Below are 20,622 nucleotides of genomic sequence, written 5' to 3'. Positions count from 1 at the left end.
TCACCTCAGCACAGTATTCTCGTAAAGAATGCCTATTGAAAACAAGTAAACGATAACTATTTTGAATTTTGCCTTTATTTTTGACCTCATTAATTACTACGATATTTTGGATTTGATTATTGATTCTATTTTGTAGACACGTCCGTCATACAGATGTGTAAATCGATTTTAAGTCTCGAATTTTACCCCGAGGCCTCGATCCGTGTCAAGCTGCTGCTTATGATCGCGGTCTCCTGCTTTTCTGTTATTATAATAGCTAAAAATATTTAATTTTCAAATCAATTAATTTAAATCCCCCTCTTTTATTTTTTTTTCTGACATTCTGGAACGACATGATATACTCTGAATGAATAATCAATCATTATTTACATAATTTACAACTGTTGATTCAACGATTTGCTTCTGAACATTTTTTTTAATGATATTATGCTACACGTCTCATACATCGAATACTGTCATGTTCATTTATAGTGTTTGTGTACCTTTTGAATTAATTTGTAAGACAGTGCGCTGGCTTATGCGTCGTGTAATGTTAATTTCTCAATATGTGTATTCTTTTGTTATGTGTGATTTGGAAAAAGGCAGAAATAAAACCAAACCAAACCAAACAATGAGAGAACAAACAGAGAAACAAAATAAAGCAAAGCACGCATCATACGTATTTCCCCCATGTTTAACGGGATTAAAGAGTGTGGATTTTTTTTCTGAACCTATAAAATGGGGAAAACAACGGGGGACGGGAGGCTGGGTTTTGATGGGTAATCCTGGGCCCAAATAAACAAACAACTGAACATAATAAGAGTAAATTAAAAATGACCCTCTGCTTTCACAGTTAGTTTTGAAGGGCGGGGGGGGGGGGGAGATAGATGTGTTACGGGCCTAAATTGTTAGAATGCGGAAGGTGGGGTGTAGGTCCTGTTCTGTGTTTCTGAAAAGTTAGGAATAATAAAATATAGGGGAAGTTACATTTATTTGTAATGTCACAGCCCAATGTCTGTCCCCCCCCCCCTTCTCTGCGCTCATCATGCCTATTGTAAATGGAACACCTATAGGGCCTACGCCCTATACGGTATTTCTTTTTGACACGAAACAAAACATCAAATCATATAAACCAAAATAACGTGTTCTAGTGGAATACATCCATAAAAATCACCTAGGCTCTATGTATAGAATGTACAACAAAAAAAGGGGAAACTTGTGGCCAAATACAGAGCATACATAAAATACTGTGCAGTGCTTCTTCGCGACGGTGAATGCTGCAGTTGGTGGTCCATCGAAACTTCCTCTTTACAGCTACCATACTTGCTAACCATCGCATGCCCACATCCGACAAGTTCAGTTTTCTATTTGTGTTGCTCACTCGGGTGGATGGGTGGTGAAGTTTGGCAGGAGGATTTGAAACGTCGGACACGCAGACCATCCATCCATTGGGTCGGACACGTTGGTTGAATCAATGAAGCAGTAGACGACAGACAGGGCCAGAAGTCACGGGAAGAAGTGGTCGCCGGGTGGTTTAATTTTTGTCTCAGACGTCTCGTCGCTGAGGCCCTTGCCGCTAATCCGTTTAGAAGCCGTGTAAGTTACCAAGATAGTCAGGTCATGATAGTATTTAGTAAGAACTCTTCTTTGGTGTACGTGCGTGTTGTCCAAAATGCCTAAACCGGCAAAGCCAGTAACGTTACAGTATTGCACCAGCAGTAACCTGGCTTCTGCACGCACCTGACTGCTGAGTGCAATGTCAATGAGAAACCGGGGTGTCATTAGTTGCTGCATGACAGCCGTATTTATGTAGCTGTTATGGTGGATTTCTACGTCTACGGTATCAAAGTAATTATGTCATGGTAAATCTAATGCAGAAGGGCAGTGCAGTTTTCCTTTCTGATGACTGATTAGCATTTTTAGTTAGAACGAGAAATCTAGACGCTATCCCATGAATATTTGTTTTGCTTTTGCTTGTAATGTTACGGTAAAATTTGAATGTTTCTGTTGTGTTGGTTAGGTACTTTTAACTTAGGCCAAGTAAAAAAAGAAACCAGTTTCTCGTCCTCGCGCGCATCGATTTTGGCCGCCGCATCAATTTTTTTACTATTTACTATTTTCAAAATGGCGCTGAAAATACCAAGAAATTCATAATTCTCGTCCCAGCCCGCTCCCCGCCCGCATCGATTTTCAGTTGCCGCATGGACTTTTTTGATATTTACTATTTTTTCGGCCGCCGAAAAGAAAATCGACAATTCACCTACCAATCGTGATGTCTCATTTCTAATTACGCCTTGCGTCCTCTACTTAGTACAGCTGTAGCTTCTGCAAGTTCTGGTATGTATTTAAACGCATGCATTTCACACTGCGAGCTCGGCAAGAAGGAATGACCCACAAAGCAGTCGAACTGTAGTTGGATGGGCGCCGGCGCGGGCCTGGGCTAGCTGTGATGTACAGCGCACTCGGTACGTCGTGAACGCGATAGCGGCAACATTTTTTTTTGCGATCAATCGCTGATATTCCACGCATATTTCGCGCATTGTTCGTATTTTTCCCCGTTTCTCGTATTTCAAGCGGATGAATTGTACTGTACAAATGCTTGTGAGGATTGTATCGAGTTTGTTTACATTTTCATGTCATTGTGACTACATTGTATGTGCATGTGTGTGCAGTGTCGGAAGGTACGGTGCCGGTGCAGTGGCCGTGCCACACCGTATTGGCAAAGTGTGCGTGTCTGTAGCTGTCCAGGGTCGGTCACCGGTACCATCCCCTGGTGTGTCAGCTGTCTGCACGCAAGCATGAACACATTCGAATGTGTAGAAGCCCGTACACTCTGCTCTGTAATGTTGCATCGCTGACGGCGATTTATTGTTCTATTTTGAAGAGAAAATGAGTGCGCTTTTCCAGCAAATGTAGAATTATCAAATGGGTGTATCTACAAAATAAATAACTTTTCCACGGATTCTGGTTTGTCTCGTATTTCTGCGGGATACTTTTCTTTACTATGTAAATTCACGGACACGGCCGTGAGTCGTATCATCTGTGTAGTGTGGTATACAATCATTCGTCATCCAAATGATGAGTGATTTTCAAATGTCTTTTTAGAACATGAAGAAACATCTTTAAATGTTTAATGCTATAATGCCATATCAGTATCATTTTGACATCCATCTGCAATTGTACAACAGTTTCCAGTTAAATGTGTTACAATTGTACTGTGAAGAAATGCAGATACATACCAGCTGTGTGGACACAAAAAGTCACAAACACCAATGATGAATAAAGCAGTGTTTTGAATATCGTGGAATTTATTTCAGTCGTACATTCTTTGTTGAAAGACATGTTTTATACCTGATTCTAAATAGCACAATACATCAGAATTGCAAGTACACTGGTATCAGAAATGCCATTACAACACTAAATACCAGTATTAAGATGGTCATTTTTCCTTGACATCTGTAGTGGAAAGAAAGAGCAAAATTTGCTTTTTCTTTCCACTACAGATGTCAAGGAAAAATGTATTTCTGCATGCATGAAGTTTCATTTCAAGTATGGTACATAATCTATTTGTTTGAAAATGCACAGAGTGCAGGCAAGACATACACGTGGGACCTGGGGGGCATTTCATGAAGCATTTTTGTCCGACAACTTGTCGGACAAATTTACTCCCAGCCAATCAGATGCAAGGATTTCAGTAGCTTTTAAATTTTGTCAGACGAAATATCTGACAAAACGCTTCATGAAATGCCCCCCTGATGCAAGGATTTCAATAGCTTGTAACAGTTTGTCAGAAAAATATCCGACCAAAATTCTTCATGAAATGCCCCCCAGGTCTCTCAGAACACAGCTACATGTACCAGAGTGATATTTCATTTCATAAATTGGATATAGAAAATAGTAAAGCCCTTTCTCGTTACTTTTCTCAGAATTACCCGACGAGAAACACATATTACTTTCATTTTGACAATCCTCGAAAAAATAGTAAGATATCAAATAGTAAGGACCTCCCTCATCGCCTTGCTCAAAAAACCCGGACGAGAAACTACTATCTTTTTTTACTTGGCCTTACACTACAGGTTAGGTAGGCGAAGCCAAAGGGGCAAAGGCCAAAGCTAATGTGAGTGGAGTGCGGTGTTCATAAGCAGGAGTCAGAAAGGATTTGAAGTTTCCCATTTAATTCTAGTGAAGATATGGTTCTAACTTCTACACCAGTGTGAGAGTAGTGAGGTAAAGACATTATCAAGAATCACAAGATCACATCTAATTTACATATTGTTATGTAAATTTTAGATGATATGTAAAATATTTTGATCTATTCTGAAAATGCCACAAATCTTTCAACTTTCATACGTGTGTAGTTCCTAAGCCTAACCCGCTAAAGTGATGAAACCTCAACCATTTTGTTTCCTTGTGACACGATTTTCTCACTGTGAACAGAACCAGCTAGAATGTGGAGACTCGGAGGGAGGGCGCATACTATAGTCATATGTACTGTAAAAGTGGAAATTTTCGCGGTGTCGAAATTTTCGCGCATTTCGCGCAACCAGAAACTAGCGCGAAAATAAAAGCACGCGAATATTTTTGCTTGCCATACATATATTCCTGTGCACGATGTCTTGATTCCGCGGAATTAAAAACACGCGAAACTCTTGTGACCCGACCAAATGCGAAAAATTAGTCGCGCGAAAATATCCACTTTTACAGTACTTCCTGGAAATTTAGTGATACTGATGAAAATTTTCCAAATCAATCAAGGAGTAAGAACAGAAAACAAAAATTATTTTGTATAAAATTTAATATTCCTGCTGATCAGCTTCCTTGATTGCAGTTTTTCAGAAACACTGGGATAAAGTATGCAGGAGCCGGAGAACCATCCCCCCAGCATGTGGCTGTGCCTGCCAGACAGCCTGGTGGTACACATCTTCTCCTTCCTAAACTCGCGGGAGCTACAGAGGGCGGGCTGCACCTGTCGCACCTGGCTGAGGATTAGCCACGACGAGCTGCTGTGGAAGAAGCGGCTGTACAGGGAGTGGAAGATCCACTCCACAATCCCCCTCCCGGTCGGTCACTCATCCTACTACAGGTTTGTGTCTCATGCAGTTCTCTTGCATTGCCACAAAGGCAGCTGTTGTTGTTGGTGAAGGTGGTGTTGTGGTGGTGGTGGTGGTGGTGGTGATGGGGGTTGTGGTTGTTGTGGTTGCTGTTGTCGCTGTTGCTGCTGTTGCTGCTGTTGTGGTTGTTGCTGTGGTTGCTGTTGTTGTGGTGGTTGTTGTTGATTGAATCCTTAAGCTACCATGGAACCAAAAGCGTGAAGTCCCTTCAGAAGGGCTATGGATTGAAGATAAAATGTCTTTCCTAGATCAACAACTGTAGATGGTAAGGGGGCTTGAACCAGGGACTTCCTCATAGAGAGACCGTTGACCTTGTCCACCAATTCACAATGACTAAGTGTACACACTGAGCCACAAGACTACATGTATACTGCGAATTGGAGCTGATGGCCTTTTTCGCGGCACGAAATTTTCGCGAGTTGCTTCTAACATTCAATGCATATAGTGTAGACAAGAACTTTCATGTGCATTTTGATTTTGCAAATCTTGGCTGGCAAATTTCGCGAAATTAAAATGCATGTGAACATTCCTCATTTTACATTTCTTCCTGTGGTTTCGTTTCCTTCTGTCGGATGAAGAAGAAGTTCTTCATCTGACAGAAGGAAATGAAACCACTGGAAAACATATGGAGCATACATTGTCGTAGTGATGGTATACTAGTGTTGTAACATATGGGAGAAAGTGTTGACAAGTGCTAGTGTGCTCATGAATGATGAATGTGGAGTAGCAAATTCTTTTTCTGTAGTCATTATACCACTTGACTCTGTGTGTATCTTTGTGCTTGCAATATTAGTGTAAAAGTGGAAATTTTCAAGGTGTGGAAATTTTTGTGCATTTCGCGCAACCAGAAGCTCGTGCAAAAATAAAAGCATGCAAATTTTGTTACATGTACATGTCATATGTTCCAGTAATTAGTGTCCGGATTCCGCGGAATTAAAAACACGCAAAATCCGTCTTACCCGGCCGAGCAAGAAATATTACTCGTGCAAAAAGATCCACTTTTACAGTACTTGCAGGACATTTTTGATGCCATTACTGTGCAATATACTGTAGGAATATTATAGTAGGGCAGATACACACAGTATGTAGCAAAAATTGGTCGAAATGCTCACATCCGGCGGAAAGTATTCAATGAAATTTTGCATATAGGGGTATTTTGGGGCGCTGATTTCAAATATTGCCGGATCCAAAAGATCTGACCACGGGGTCGGCCGCCATTTTGAATTCCAATATGGCCGCCATCACAAAACAAATTCAAAGATCCCTATCTTCAGTTCTGAATGACCTGTGGCACCAAAATTTGGTACACATGAGCGTTTTGACACATTGAATTTGATGACAGATCGATTTGGAGTGCCTTACAAACATCGAATGGCCGCCATTTTGAATTCCAATATGGCCACCTCGACGAAATATTAAAAATCCCTATCTCGATTTCTCAGTGGTGATTGACCCTGAAATTAGGTGTAAACAAGTATTTTAACATACTGAGTTAAAAGATTAACTGATGTGTCTGACAAACGCAATGCCTTCTATTTTGAATTCCAATGTGGCTACGAAGACAAACATCATGATTAACATTCACGGGCATGTCAAAAAGTGCAGCAAAAAGGAAGCATAATGCACCTTTCACTGACGTCACAATGTAAATACAGCAGCGCGCACTCTATCAGTTACAAACGCGCGCTCAATCAGGTAGCCTAATTTACAAACCCGAGATAGAGATTTTCAACTCTCCAACATGGCAAATATGTATAAAAATTCAAATTGGCTGCCGTGCAGCTTGTCAGACATATCAAATAAGTCTGTTACTGAAGTCATCATATCACCATGCTTTAATATATCAAATTCCAATGGCTAATGTCATTCAGAACTGAAGATAGGGATCTTTGACAGCGGCCATATTGGAATCAAAATGGCAGCCGACCCCGTGGCCAGATCTCTTGGATCCCGCAATTTTTGAAATCAGCGCCTCAAAATACCCCTATATGCAAAATTTCATACTTTCCGCCGGATGTGAGCATCTTTTTCACATATCTGCCCCACTATTACTGTTGTTTGTCAACAACTGCCTAGATGCCTTGAATATGAAATATGAATAGATAATAATAAAAGGACATTTATATTGCGCAGCTACTATAATGATATACTCTACTACTTTACAACAGAATTGTAAAGAGTGTCTTCATACCGCTTTTTCTACTTCTATTAATAGATCGATATGGAAATGAAATAGTCAAAAGAGACATGACAAAATATGATTAGAAACAAGACACGCTGCTACATTTGTAGGCTTTCGTTGATATTATAGCTTGTCTGAGGTGACTGCATAGTTTTGTGAGAAGCACAGTCCCAAAGATGATAGGTACACACAAGATACGTAGTTCTATATGAAATCATTCTGTATTTAAATGCCACACATATAGTTCTATTAGAACTTTTTAAAAGCCTGACATTATATCCATTCTGGTCACTGCCAAATCGACCGTGAAACTTTTTTTGTGCAACTCGAGCCATTCATGGGCCAATCAATGACCAGATTGATATTGCAACAGATTGACAAATTGCCCTACATTGACATAAATAATAAGATAAATAAGATTGATATTATTGATTTATTGCATTTTTCGGTTTTCTCCGTGTGTAGAGAGTGCAGGCGGTTGAAGTACCGCGTTCCTGCAGTATGTGTGCAGCAGCTGACGGACCACAACGATCAAGTGCTGCACGTCAGTTTCTCACACAATGGGAAACTCTTCGCTTCCTGCTCCAAGGACGGCACCATCAAGGTACACAGAACACCACTGCTGCCCGATGTCACATAGTTTTAGATCATTCTTATTAGTCCTGAAGATTATTTAGAATTATCGTGTGAAAACAGACATGATGCATCAGGGGGGCATTTCATGAAGCGTTTTGTCAGATATTTTGTCTGACAAACAGTTAAAAGCTTCTGAAATCCTTGCATCTGATTGGCTGAGAGCAAATTTATCTGACAAAGTTGTCGGACAAAATGCTTCATGAAATGCCCCCCAGTACGAAAGCATTGAAACGCACTGCCCTGTCTCATATAACCATTGAATCAGTGTAGTAGTAATCGTAATAAACTCTTTTACTTGAGGAATAACAAATAAGTTGGATCTTATTCATGTGTGCAAGTTCATCCTCATGTAATGCAAAGTTTTGGATACCTCAGAGCATTATGTGAATGCCTTGAATAACTCCAGCTGCTTGCTGAATATGCCATGAAATCCCCTTCAGATGCATGAAAAATGGTCAAATTGCATTGAACACTAATCAAACTGTCGTTTTGGCATCAACAAATATTTGTATGATCATTGATATACAAAAAAACATACAACCATTCAGATACACAATTCTACTGAGTTATTTTTGATTTATATCTCATACATTTATATGAGGTCAATCATAAAAGGCAGCCAATTTTTCCATCCCCCCCCCCAAAAAAAAAAAGCTTCTGCATTTATATATTTTAGTGCGTATGAGTGTGCTGATTGTTGTTTGTTTGAAATCATAACCCATGCATAAATCAGACTATGCTAAACTGTGAAAAAAGACATAGAACTGAAGGAAAGCCAGTTCTATTCTATTTGAGAAACACCCTCTCTTTGTCTTTGACTAGGCAGGCAGGTAAGAAAAGCAGAATATTTTTTTTTCTTTCCAACCAGAATTTAGACTTGTTTGTCAATGTTTGCAGTCCATTCATCACTTACTGTGGCGATGAAGCTTGTATACAATAATTCAGCATCAAGCAGTGACATAATCAGCATGATATTTTCTTGAATTGTTCTACATGGCTATTCATCACTGGGTAATTTACTGAGAAACATTGTGCCTGACCGTTGATGTCTTAGTAATCTCTGACATTTGATAGTCTTTCATGACCTTGTAGGTGTGGCGGACTGGACCACCAGCGAGCCTGAAGTTCTCAGAGAACATGAAGGAGTTATTTCGTTGGCAGTTCACCCAGTTCTCCCAGTTCAACACCACCGACTCCCTTCTACTGGTCTCAGGAGTGCATTTTGGTCCAAACAGCACGTCAGGAGAGATTGCTGTGTTCAACCTCAAAGGTGCCAAGATAGTAGTCATTCTCTTTTGTTTGTGTACACTGACAAATTTCTCTGTAAGATACTGTATACACCACATATTTTGGGGAGCAGAATGTTTCAGAAATCAAGACTAGTACTGGCATTTCTGCAAGTGGTTTAGGATAGGATTTCGTAGCACAGCAGTACTAGTTGCATTTATGTTTGAATACAGGAGGCAGTATTTTCAAGGGATCATATAGTTTCGGTTGAGACAGAACTTCAGGTTTATAGCATTTTGGGGAGAGATAAAAAGGTCAATATTTTCGCGAATAGTGCCCAACCCCCGAAGTTCATCATACTCTTACTCATCATACTTTTCAGTCAAAAACATGTAGCTGTCGTGAAAGCACAGTATGATTGACTTGACACAGTTGTCTAGAGAGCGGGATAGATTAAAGGGAAATTTGCCCCAAACTATATGCAGATTTCATGAATGCAGCAATATAAGTGGAACACACAAGTGTTTGAAGAAAATCAGGGAATCTATTTAAACATTACATATATCTAAAGATTTGGTGCTGCCATCACTGGATAAAAAGACTACAACAGTTAATGATAGCACAGTAGGACAGTAGGACAATGGCGTTCAGAAAATATAGCAAGAATTCCACAAAATTTCATCTTTAATGAAAATTACACATTACTTTCACTTCTTACTGACCTTTGATGAGGGTAATATCATTCCCCCCTGCCTTCTGAAAGAGGCAAGTCAAGTGCTCTTTCATAATGCTAGAGAAATTAAAATACATTGAACTTGAATTGAATTGAATATAGATTACCGTGATATCATTATCCTGCCATGATATTACAAACTGTTGTAGTCTCTTTTTAGCTGGCAATGGAGGCACCAGAACTTTGAAAAAAAAAAGGATAATCTTTTAATGTTTTATCCAATTTTTCTCAGAATTCACCATTTTGTATTTGTAATATTTCTGTATTCACTGTATCCACATTTTTTTAATTGAGGTAAATTGCTCTTGAAGAAGGTTACTTTAAGTTTTGTATTAAATCCTAGTGATTGTTTATTTGGCAATATCCTAATTTATCTGATAGAGGGTACATTTGTACTTGACATGTAAAGCTTCAGACTAAAATGCAGAAGACAGAGAGACATTTTTAAGTTTTATGTTCCTACATATCCTCATGTACCCCTTACTTATCTCTCTACTCTGACTGATTTTCAGATAAGATGAAATTATCTTTTAGTGCACTGAACAATTTTTCGTTCTCTGTTCTTTTAATAATATTAAAATCAGTTGTGATATTGAATGTAATATTCTATCATGTGTGTGAGATTACATCGGTATTTAATCATTTGATATCTGTTTTCACAGAAGAATTTGCCCTCCAAGCCCGCGTGCAGAACAAGCCCTATGATATCTTTGGCTGCTGGCTGAACAATTCCTACCTCCTCTCTGGAAATCTCCACTACCTGGGACAGCTCTCATCTTGCTCAGCCTTGTGGCTGAACAAGGCCACCCAGGAGGTTGACTCGGAGCAGGAGTCGGTGGTGATGAGACTCTTCAAGTTCCTCAACATGAATGCCAGCACGGTGAGGGGGATCACCGTGGCCAACTGCCGGAACCTCGGGCAGGGCAAGGAACTCCTCCTCCAGCATCTGAAGCTGGGCTGCAACAAGGACAAGAAGGAGGAGGGGGAGGCAGAGTCCACCACAGCAGAGCAGAGCACTCAGTCGGCGCTGAACTCCAGCAGAGCGGTCAGTTCCAGCGAGAGTGAGACGGACGTGAAGGCTAGCAGCGCCTACGAGAGCGACACGGAGCTGACAGCCAGTGAGCCGGACTGTGTGCATGAGCAGCGGAGACTGCAGCAGGAGAGGATAGGCAAAGAGAGCCCAGAAAAGAGGCTCAGAGGCCCCAGAAGTGCAGATGGGGGTTCCAAAGGAGCGGAACTGCATGTCGACATGCCTTCAACCAGCAAAGCATGCTGTGAACATGAACAAGATGTGGAAATGCTTGAAGATAAGCAAGAGGCTCTTGGAGCCATGGGGACAACCACTGCAGGAGAAGAGAGTGAACCACGAGGAAAGAAGCTACTAACCCACCGGAGTAGTCAAGATGGTGTCAGCGATAGAGATAGGGCCGTGCAAGATGCCCAAGATGTGCAATGTAGGACTCATCCCTTGAAGCGAGAGGCTAGCGATTCATCAGTCACCCCACCGGGATCATTTCGCAAGAGCTTGCGCAAAGCTGGCGAGAAGCGAACCAGCATTCTGAAGAATTCTGAGCAGCAGTCACAGGGGGCATCCAGCGACACAGAAACAAGCTACAGCAAGCTGTGGAGCAGGGTGCGCAATGCAGAAATGCGGCGGGGACGACAGAATGTGGATGAGGATCTCATGAAGATTCTCATCTACGGACTGGAGCCGGAGTGTGCAGACTCTAGCGAGATACAGAGAGCGTTGAGACACTCTCCTGGGAGGTCTCTCCAGGGAGGGCCATCCACCAGCTATGCAGACCACTCCGTGGCAGCCCTAAGGGGAGAGGAAGTCCAGTCCGTGGTTGGCTCTCGGTGCAGTTCAACTGACACGGTTCTGTCCAGCACAGATACAGATTACACCTCACTGACATTTGCCGGCGAGAGCGGAAGTGGAAGCGACATTGTCAGAGCATGGGGGAAGAAGTTCACATTCGGGAGCACGGAGAGTCTTGATGATGAATCTTTGGTTAGACTTGCTGCAGACACCAAGACCAGTAAAGGTGCAGGGAGTGCAGTGGCATCACCAACTGCCCAGGAGAAAGAGGACAGCAATAATCTGTCGAGTAGCAGCCAGTCGGACTCGCAGGAGTTTGTTCACCGACCCAAGGTGCGCCGCCGGAGGACGCTACAGAAGGAGGACAACCAGCACAAACATCTCATCTTCATGAGGGGAGCAGTGGCCTACACTCCGCACCAGATCTGCATCAAGCACATCGAGCCCAACATGATGGACACTGTGAAAGGACCGCTGGGCATTGCAAAGCATCAAGACCCCACTCGGCCATCACCAGAAGGACCAGCACCAGTCATGGCAGCTGCGGCCGGAGCAGAAGGTGGCGAGGAGCAGCAGCATCCGCAACCTCAAAGACCGCAGCTGGAGTTCGACAAGGTGGATCATGTCCTGGACCTTCATGGCCAGATTCTGGGCCTGGCCTTGTCACCTGATCACAGGTAAATTTGAGTTGTGGCAAATGATCCGTGAAATGTGATTTTTGTTGAAATTGTCAACAAAATGTTCCAGCTTATGGATCAAAATTATTGGACATTTATGACAGACAATTCTTGCACAGACTTTTTTCTCTATGTCTATCAATATCTGGATGATATATATATTTTTGTCAAGTTGGATAGAAGTTATGATATTACTCAATTGTGCAGTCTAGGCTATATTTTTTCCCTGTCTCTGTGGAAAAAGTTTCACTTCATATATAACTGCATTGTTGTTGTTGTTTTTTTTTCTTTTTGTATGGTGACAAAATTAAAGGTTTTGGTGTTTTACAGTGAAGGTGTATATTTTATCAGGCAATTTATTTAGAAGCTAATTTGACCATTTGGTGTTTGTGCAAACCTTGCCTTGATTGGACTCTTTCATCTTCTTTTAAGGTATCTCTGTGTGAACTGTCGGTCCTGGCCCAAAGACTACCACATCACAGATGCCCTAGCCCCGCCCCCAATTGCCCAGGAGATTGAGGTCCGCATGTTTGACCTCTACACCTTAATGGAGGTCAAGCGGTTCAGGGGTCACAAGGCTTTCTCTCCCAACGACGAATGCAATATCATATTCCTTAGCGTCGGTGATCTGTATGTTGCGAGGTAAGTTTGCCATTGTTATCATTGCTGTCCCGGCCCTCCCTCTCTGGGGTTGTAAGGACTACAGGCGTGTTCCCCAAATCTGTGGCAAAAGTGATACTTTTTGCACTTAACAAAATCTGGCACGAGAACTGTGAAATAAGGGGTGTATTTGAATTTTCACCTGGAAATTTCTTTTAAAAAGTTGTTTTCCCTCTTTCTCTTTGGACTCCTGAGAATTTAAAAAGAGAGTTGCAAAATATCTTGAAAATCATAGAAAAGTTCATCCAATCCCTTTGACGATAAAAGAAAAAAGCTCTTCTTTATAAAGGTATTGTAATGACAGCTTGGGGGAGGGGGAGTGTGTCTCTCGTGAAATACATGTATGGAGTTGGAATGAAAGTTCACCTGAGATAGGGGATGCATTGACTAATGTTCTGGATTGTGGAGGGTCTTCAGGGCAAGAAAAGCCTGCAAAAAGCCCACAAAGGGGAATTCAGGAATTTTGGCAGTCCTGAGATTGGGGGGGGGGGGGGTGTTTTAAAAGAGAGGGAATGAGCATGAGTTGGGAAGCGGGGAGATTGATCAAAGTCAAGAGTTTTTCTGCAGGAAAAGGAGGGTGACAAGGGGCTCTAGTAACAACATGATATTGGGTTGCTTCCTTTGAGTGTTCTGGATCATCTGGGAGTATATAGAAGAATTTGTGAAAGTTCTTATAGTTGCATCACTAAATCCAAAGACATGTTTTTTCTAATGTTTCCTCATGTGTCAACCTCTAAGCTCTAAACTTTTGTTAATCGTGTATCGTAGAATGTTTTTTCTACTGTCATATTCTTAATGCATTCTAACCATAGATGTGGATGTGCATTTTTGTTGTCATGTCCTCATTCTTTCCGTCAATTTTCAGTGGTGCGGAAGATCGCCAAGGATACATCTGGGACCGTCACTATGGCACTCTGCTCACCCGCCTGCCCCACAACGACATGGTCAACTGTGTGGCCTTCAACCCCACCGACCCTGAGGTGCTGATCACCGCCAGTGATGACCACACCCTCAAAATCTGGTACTCGAAGAATCGTGTTGACCAGATGGCCATGGCAGCCTTATGATCCTTTGGTCATGGGGGTGCTATGCCCTACGCCCCGTTCTTAGAGCTATTATATCTCTGGTGCTGATCCTGCACAATTGCATGAACAGTGGTTTTGTGATGTCGAAATGAGTAATAAGGCAGCTGAAGTGCATGTTAGTAGCTTATGGAATAATTCTGTCCACCATAACTTGATGCCCCACTGAGCTACGTAGTATGTCTCACATTGAGCACTTGTCGGTACGATTTAGAAAGGACTTCTTCAGCTTTATGTTTGTTTTTGAAGGATTGATAAATTCAAACATGGTTTCTCGTGGCATGAGATATGGCTATGTACGGTGGAACCTTGTTACACAGAGGTCTGATATTACAAAACCTTCCTATAACAAGGTGATATTGCTTGTCCAGTCTTTATATTCCTTTATTCATGTGCCCTGATATTGTGAGAACCCTGACATACGTAACTGTCACAATTTATAGGACATACTGTAAAAGTGGAAATTTTCGCGGTGTTGAAATTTTCGCGCATTTCGCGCAACCCGAAACTAGCGTGAAAATAAAAGCACGCGAATATTTTTGCTCGCCATATGTTCCAGTAGATGATGTCTTGATTCCGCGGAATTAAAAACACGCGAAACTCTTCTTACCCCGCCGATCGCGAAAAATTAGTCGCGCGAAAATATCCACTTTTACAGTAGTAATAACAAGGTTCCCTGAACACATTGTTTGGTTATGAGATGGCTGCAGGGGTGTGTGGGAATGACTCAAGTTGCTGGACATAACATCATCCCAAAATCCTGTGGGTAGGTCTTGAAAATAATTTGGGCAAAAGTAGCCAAACTCTTCCACTATCTCAGCTAAAACAAAACCACACACCAGTGAAAATAAGTTTAGACAAGGAGCTGATAAAAAAAAACCAACCAAACAAATCTGGATAGTTATCTAATACAGTGGTGACATTCGAATGGCTAGTTACTTTTTCCCGGATTTGCATGCATGTGTGTGTGTAGTGGAGTGTCTAAAATCTGCAGCATGCTTAAAATCTGACTCTGTTGGACTAGTGTCTGGTGGTTTGATTTCAGTATTCAAATCGGTTTCATCAGCACAGACAGAAACCTTTAAAGTTGCCATAGGGGATTACCATGTGTGACATCACCATTATGTAATTATGGTTTTTTTTCCCCATTTTTTTCACCCTATAATAACATTGAGCCAATTCTGTAACTATTGATTCATTAAAGAGGAAATCCACCCCAAAAAGAAATAGACTTCAAAAGAAAGAGAAAAATATTGCCTACAGAATGATACAAAAAGACAATTAAAAAAAGAATAATGGATGAGAAGTTTAATAGGAAGAGATAACATTTTGAAATTTCACATTTTTTTGGTAAACATTTCTTGACCAGTCCTATGAATATTCAAATCAGCGAGTTGATGATGTCATGCCCTCACAATTTTTTGTTTATATTATGTGTGGAATTCTGAAAAATTGTTATTTTTAGCTAATTAGTAAAATAATGTTACCATACCAAGATATATCAGAGTTAACATTTGTTCTTTTTTATTTTGGATGGTTTTAAGACAAGTCTTATATTCATACAGCTGAAATATGATTTTTTTGTCATTTCTGTATATGAAATAAAGAAGTTGTGAGAGTGTGACATCGTCATCTTGCTGATTTGAATATTCATAAGGACTAGTCCAGAAATGTTTTCCCCAAATATGTGAAATGTCAAAATGTCGTATCTTCCTTATTTCTTATCCGATTTTTGTCATTTCTGTATCGTTCTGTAGTGAATATTTTTTTCTCTTTCTTTTAAAGCTTACTTATTTTTGGGGTGGATTTCCTCTTTAAAGGCACCCCACTTTCATTTTCTCATATTGAAGAGAGGAAACAGAAAAAAGCAGCTGTTAGTGCAGATGTTGAATACTGTGTGATGTAAAGTGTATTATATATGTGTTTTCCTGTTTGCCCAAGAAATGGACTAGTCTACTTGAAAAACATTTCCTCTACTACCATATTTTGATATTATATGTTAACCTTGATACGATAGGTGGTGCCTGACAGTACAAAAATTTGTGTACAAGGCTGACCCAACATGTCAAGACCTATTAAAGTCAAACAAATTGAATTCTAGATTTTGAAACGTGTTTAGCTGGAGTTGGTTGAATGAATAGCTATTTGCTAAACTTTTTCATCAGGTTTTCTTTTTTTTCTTCCAAAAGGCAGGCGTAACATAATGTATTCACATCATTAAATATTTATCGTCGGCCTTATGCCAAAAGGGCCTTCAAGAACTTCCCCTGTTATGCCAAAAGGGCACTCATAGTGTGCAAAGTCTATAGTATTAAGGGCCTTTTGGCATAACAGTGGAAGAGGTTTAAGGCCCTTTTGGCTTAAGACTGACGCTATGTTAGAGGATCCAGTTCAGAGCCTTTTGATTTACTCATTCCTATCAAATGCATTTTGATATTTGGAAGCTCTTTGTTGCAGTTGTTGCTATGCTTCCTGATTCCTTGGAACAGCCTCTGTAATAAGTGTATTCATACAATTTGGATGTACGGGGAAATCCCATTATATTGGAATAGTCCGCTTACAGCGGAGCCCGCCTTTTTAATGAGGTAAATTCGGCAGTCCAGATTTTCCATTACATCGTACTATATTCAGCTGATCTTGGGGGGGTTCGTACATTTTACAAGGTATTGGTTATATTGAGGTAAAACCAGCAATTCCTGCAACCGTGTTATAACTGGGTTTACCTGTGTGGGAATGTTCTGTTTACCTTGTCAATAGTTTTTCAAACACCCGTACCTCTAGACAGGGACAGATACGCCTTAGATGTTGCCGCCAGTGCCTACTTGTATTCACATCTTTGCGACCCTTTTTTCATTTGGCCCACGTTTTGCGGTACCTGTGCAATAGTTTGGTTTTCAGTGAGCGCAAGTTTTCTCTAGAGTTCGCTGATGGTAGGGCCTACCCCAAGTGAAGCTGCAGAAGATACAGGCTGGATCGAGAGGGGTTTTAAACTAAGAAAAACTCAAGTCGCGTAAATTGAAAGAGGACATTGAAACTTGAAATTATGCCAACTACAATGTAGGTATCCATGCTTGGGCCAGGCTCAGGGGCGGATCCAGGAACTCTGTAAAGGGGGGCGTGACTAATATTTCTGGTGCCACTTCCGAGTTTCATTTCATTTTTTTTCTTTTTATTTCTTTTGTTTTTAACGAAAAATAAAGGGGGGGCGTGCGCCGGTTGCACCCCCCACTGGATCCGCCACTGAAGCTGTATTTTGAGGTACTAAAATCTTGGTAGATTTTCATCACTTATACCATGTGAAACTGTAATGCTAGTTGAGGTCATCTTTGAAAAACTTGTGTAACACTTTCTCCAGCACTCTTTAACAATACCATCCCCTTCTGCAAACTTTGTATTCAATGACGTTGTGTCCAGTCTGAAAGGGGAAATCCACTCCAAATACAAGTGTATAAGTTTGTCTGGTAAGAAAGAGTAAAATATTACGAGTTCAACAGTAAAATTTTGATTGAAATCAGTTGAAAAACAAGGAATTAATGACATTTTGAAGTTTCGCTAATTTTTCAGAAAACAGTTCTTTAACGGTCAATGTGAATATGCAAATGGCATAGTGAGCATGTCATCCCCTCACAACTTGCCGTATAGTTTGTACATAAAATTTTGAAATTTCCAGTTTTTCATTCAAACACAATATTGCCCGAGGCTCATATCCTGATATATCTAACTTATCACTATTTTGAAGTTATTCAACCAGGAATAACATCATGTTTCAGAATTCACTAACAGAAACTTTGAATTTTTGTCATTTTTTGTACACAAGCATTGGAAAATTGTGAGGTTATGACATAGTCAGCTCACTCATCATTGCCACTGTACAAGCACTGTTTAGCAGAAATTAGCAAAACTTCAAAATTTCATAACTTCCTTATTTTTCATCCAATTTCAGTCAAATTTTTACATTGAATTCATAAGAGTTTACTCTTTTTTTTATCAGACTAACTTATTTTTGGACTGGATTTCCCCTTTAACAAATGTTTCAATTTTGGAGTCTCGCACAGAGGATACAATGAGAGGCCTGCTTTGTGCTTGCTCAGTCATATTTTTTTTATTTTTTATTTTATGCACATGTGTTGGAAAGTTACATTGTACTTCCCAATCACAGTCCAAACTTCTGTTGATTTTATATCACATTTTTGCGATACCACCTCTACTTAAACCTGAACATAACATGTTATCATAGCATGTCATCTTACTTACTTTACATCTTACATCTTAGAAGCTTGTTATTGTGAATCTAAACCGGTAACTCAGTCATTGTCTAGTATGAATGGATCACAGTTGTCTCCTTTAGTGTATAGAAAGCCATTGTGAATGGAAGAATTTGGATTTGATTTCATCTGTAATTTCTTGGTTAAGAAACCACTCTTGAATTTGTTTCAAGTGAGTCGACCTGATTTTGTTTTTTATCCAAACACTGCGCTGTAATGTGACGTTTAAAACTGTGAAATAGTTTGGATCGTACAGAAAAGTTACAATAGTTTGGGAAAGCTTCCATCAGCCTTTATATTTGACTGGCTAACTTTTGTCCACTCCAGTGGACTTTCTCAAACCAAATGATTCTTTCCATACCTTTGCTGCCTGTCTGGTTATGCATGGGAGCTTATTATGTAGGTGACATTGTATATCCAGAGTCTCAAATCAAAGCAAAGGTGTAAAAAGAATCATTCATCTTGAGAGAGACTACAGGAGTAGACGAAAGCTAGCCAGTCAAATATGAAGGTTAGTTGCAGCTTTGATGTTTTCTTTGCAATGCCAGCAACCTAGTTGAAGACTAAAGAAGAAGAAATGAAGAAATGTATCCCCTCTTGAAAATATATGTGTATTCTGTTCGTTGGTTAGAAGGTTGCATTAGGTTTTGCCCGAGTTTCTAATATGTTTTAAACTTTTTTTTAGTAGTTTGGTACTACAGCACCAAAGATTTTCCTGAAGTGATTGTATGATTGTATTTCTTGTGGATCATCTTGAATACAGTCAAACATGCTGTAGTGAGAACCTGACTGTAAAAATTATCTTTCCATCAAGACTGCTGCATTTGTTTTCCCGCATTTCACATTTTCACTTTTCACATTTTGATTAACATCTTGACAAAGACCACTTGTCTATTAAGGCTGCTCTTTCTATGTCTCTTAGGCGGTTTTATATACAGGAAGTACTTTATCTGGTATGAATGTGCATACAGTATAATTATGTTGTAGTTTCAGTCGGGGCAAGTGCAATGTACCAGTTCACATAGAACTGTCTGTCAGATATGGTATTATTTTCATTCTAGAAAGGTCACATATGTTGCACGTACAGTCCCATGTACGTGTTTATGAGTTAGATATACCTGCTATTTGCAGGTGGCATATCACTGGTGTGAAATGTTCAAACTATGATATCTCTGCATGCTGGCAGCACACAGAGTGTTCAATCACAATTCTTGACAATAACAAAAAGAGCGCTAGACCTATATAGTGTATACTCTAGTCAATGCAGAACTTTAATTCTGGGGGTCAAGAAAGTGAATAGAACTGTTCGTATTACATGTAATACATTTATGTGTAATAGGAGGCTGCTAGGGATATGGGTTAGAACAAAATAATAGGCTGCGTAATAACACAGCCATGCATCAACATATTACATATAAACATGGCTTTATAAAATAAGATACTTGCCCCAAAAGGTACCAGTGAAATACTTTTAGTTATATATATTTTTGTCCCACCAAGTGAAAGGAAGACTGATTGCACTTTTTGCATCATAACGTATTAAAATGAAAAGTTAAATGGCTGATGACATAAGATACTTGGACAATTGTAACCATTGAAGATAGATGTAGTCCTAAATCTAAATATGCAGGTTGTTTGGATGATCTCTGCAGGGTTGCCAACTCTCATGCAATAAGGTTGAGACTCCCACAATTCACCCATTTACAACTGTTTCACACTGAACCCCCAAATAGGAAGTAAAAACAAACTATGTATGTATGTGTTCAAACAATGAGTAGAGTATGCACCGGAATGCACCGCTTGAAATGTAAAATTATTGAAGCTCTCTGCCACGGTAGGGAGACACCGCCTTTCTATTACATCTCCCTCCCACTCCCATCGCTCTGCTCCCTCGCAGTGTCTCACTCCAAACTACATTGTAGGATTAGCAGCCCTGTTACTGATGTACCCGTCAATTGATGCCTGTGCACTTTAATACCATTTGGAAATGAGAGTGAATAATGCACTTCATATATCATGGGTCTCATTTTAAAGGACAAGTTCACCTTCATAAACATAAGGATTGAGAGAATGTAGCAATATTAGTAGAACACATCATTGAAAGTTTGAGGGAAATCGGACAATCCTTTCAAAAGTTATGAATTTTTGAAGTTTTTGTGCAGTAACCGCTGGATGAGAAGACTACTGCAGTGTGTGAATAACTTAGATGTCACATGCGTACAACAATATAAGGGAAATATAAAGAGAATTT

The 20,622-nt window shown here is 40.2% G+C and overlaps 1 protein-coding gene across 1 annotated transcript; it reads left to right on the top strand.

Moving 5' to 3' along the window:
• Window positions 1-1,441: 1,441 nt before the first annotated feature.
• LOC139721861 (F-box/WD repeat-containing protein 5-like) lies at window positions 1,442-14,207 on the top strand. Its single transcript, XM_071633184.1, has 7 exons — window positions 1,442-1,575; window positions 4,808-5,062; window positions 7,738-7,876; window positions 9,001-9,178; window positions 10,531-12,364; window positions 12,797-13,006; window positions 13,890-14,207. Exons 2-7 carry the CDS (start codon window positions 4,833-4,835, stop codon window positions 14,089-14,091), a joined length of 2,793 nt encoding a protein of 930 aa, XP_071489285.1. The 5' UTR covers window positions 1,442-1,575; window positions 4,808-4,832; the 3' UTR covers window positions 14,092-14,207.
• Window positions 14,208-20,622: the final 6,415 nt, after the last annotated feature.

Source organism: Diadema antillarum, unplaced genomic scaffold (genome assembly GCF_040938485.1).
Source record: "Diadema antillarum isolate AM-2024a unplaced genomic scaffold, OU_Dant_1.0 scf00000151, whole genome shotgun sequence".
NCBI lineage: Eukaryota > Metazoa > Echinodermata > Echinoidea > Diadematoida > Diadematidae > Diadema > Diadema antillarum.
The sequence above is the reverse complement of the archived record's forward strand: the minus strand, read 5'-3'. Positions and strand labels throughout refer to the sequence as shown.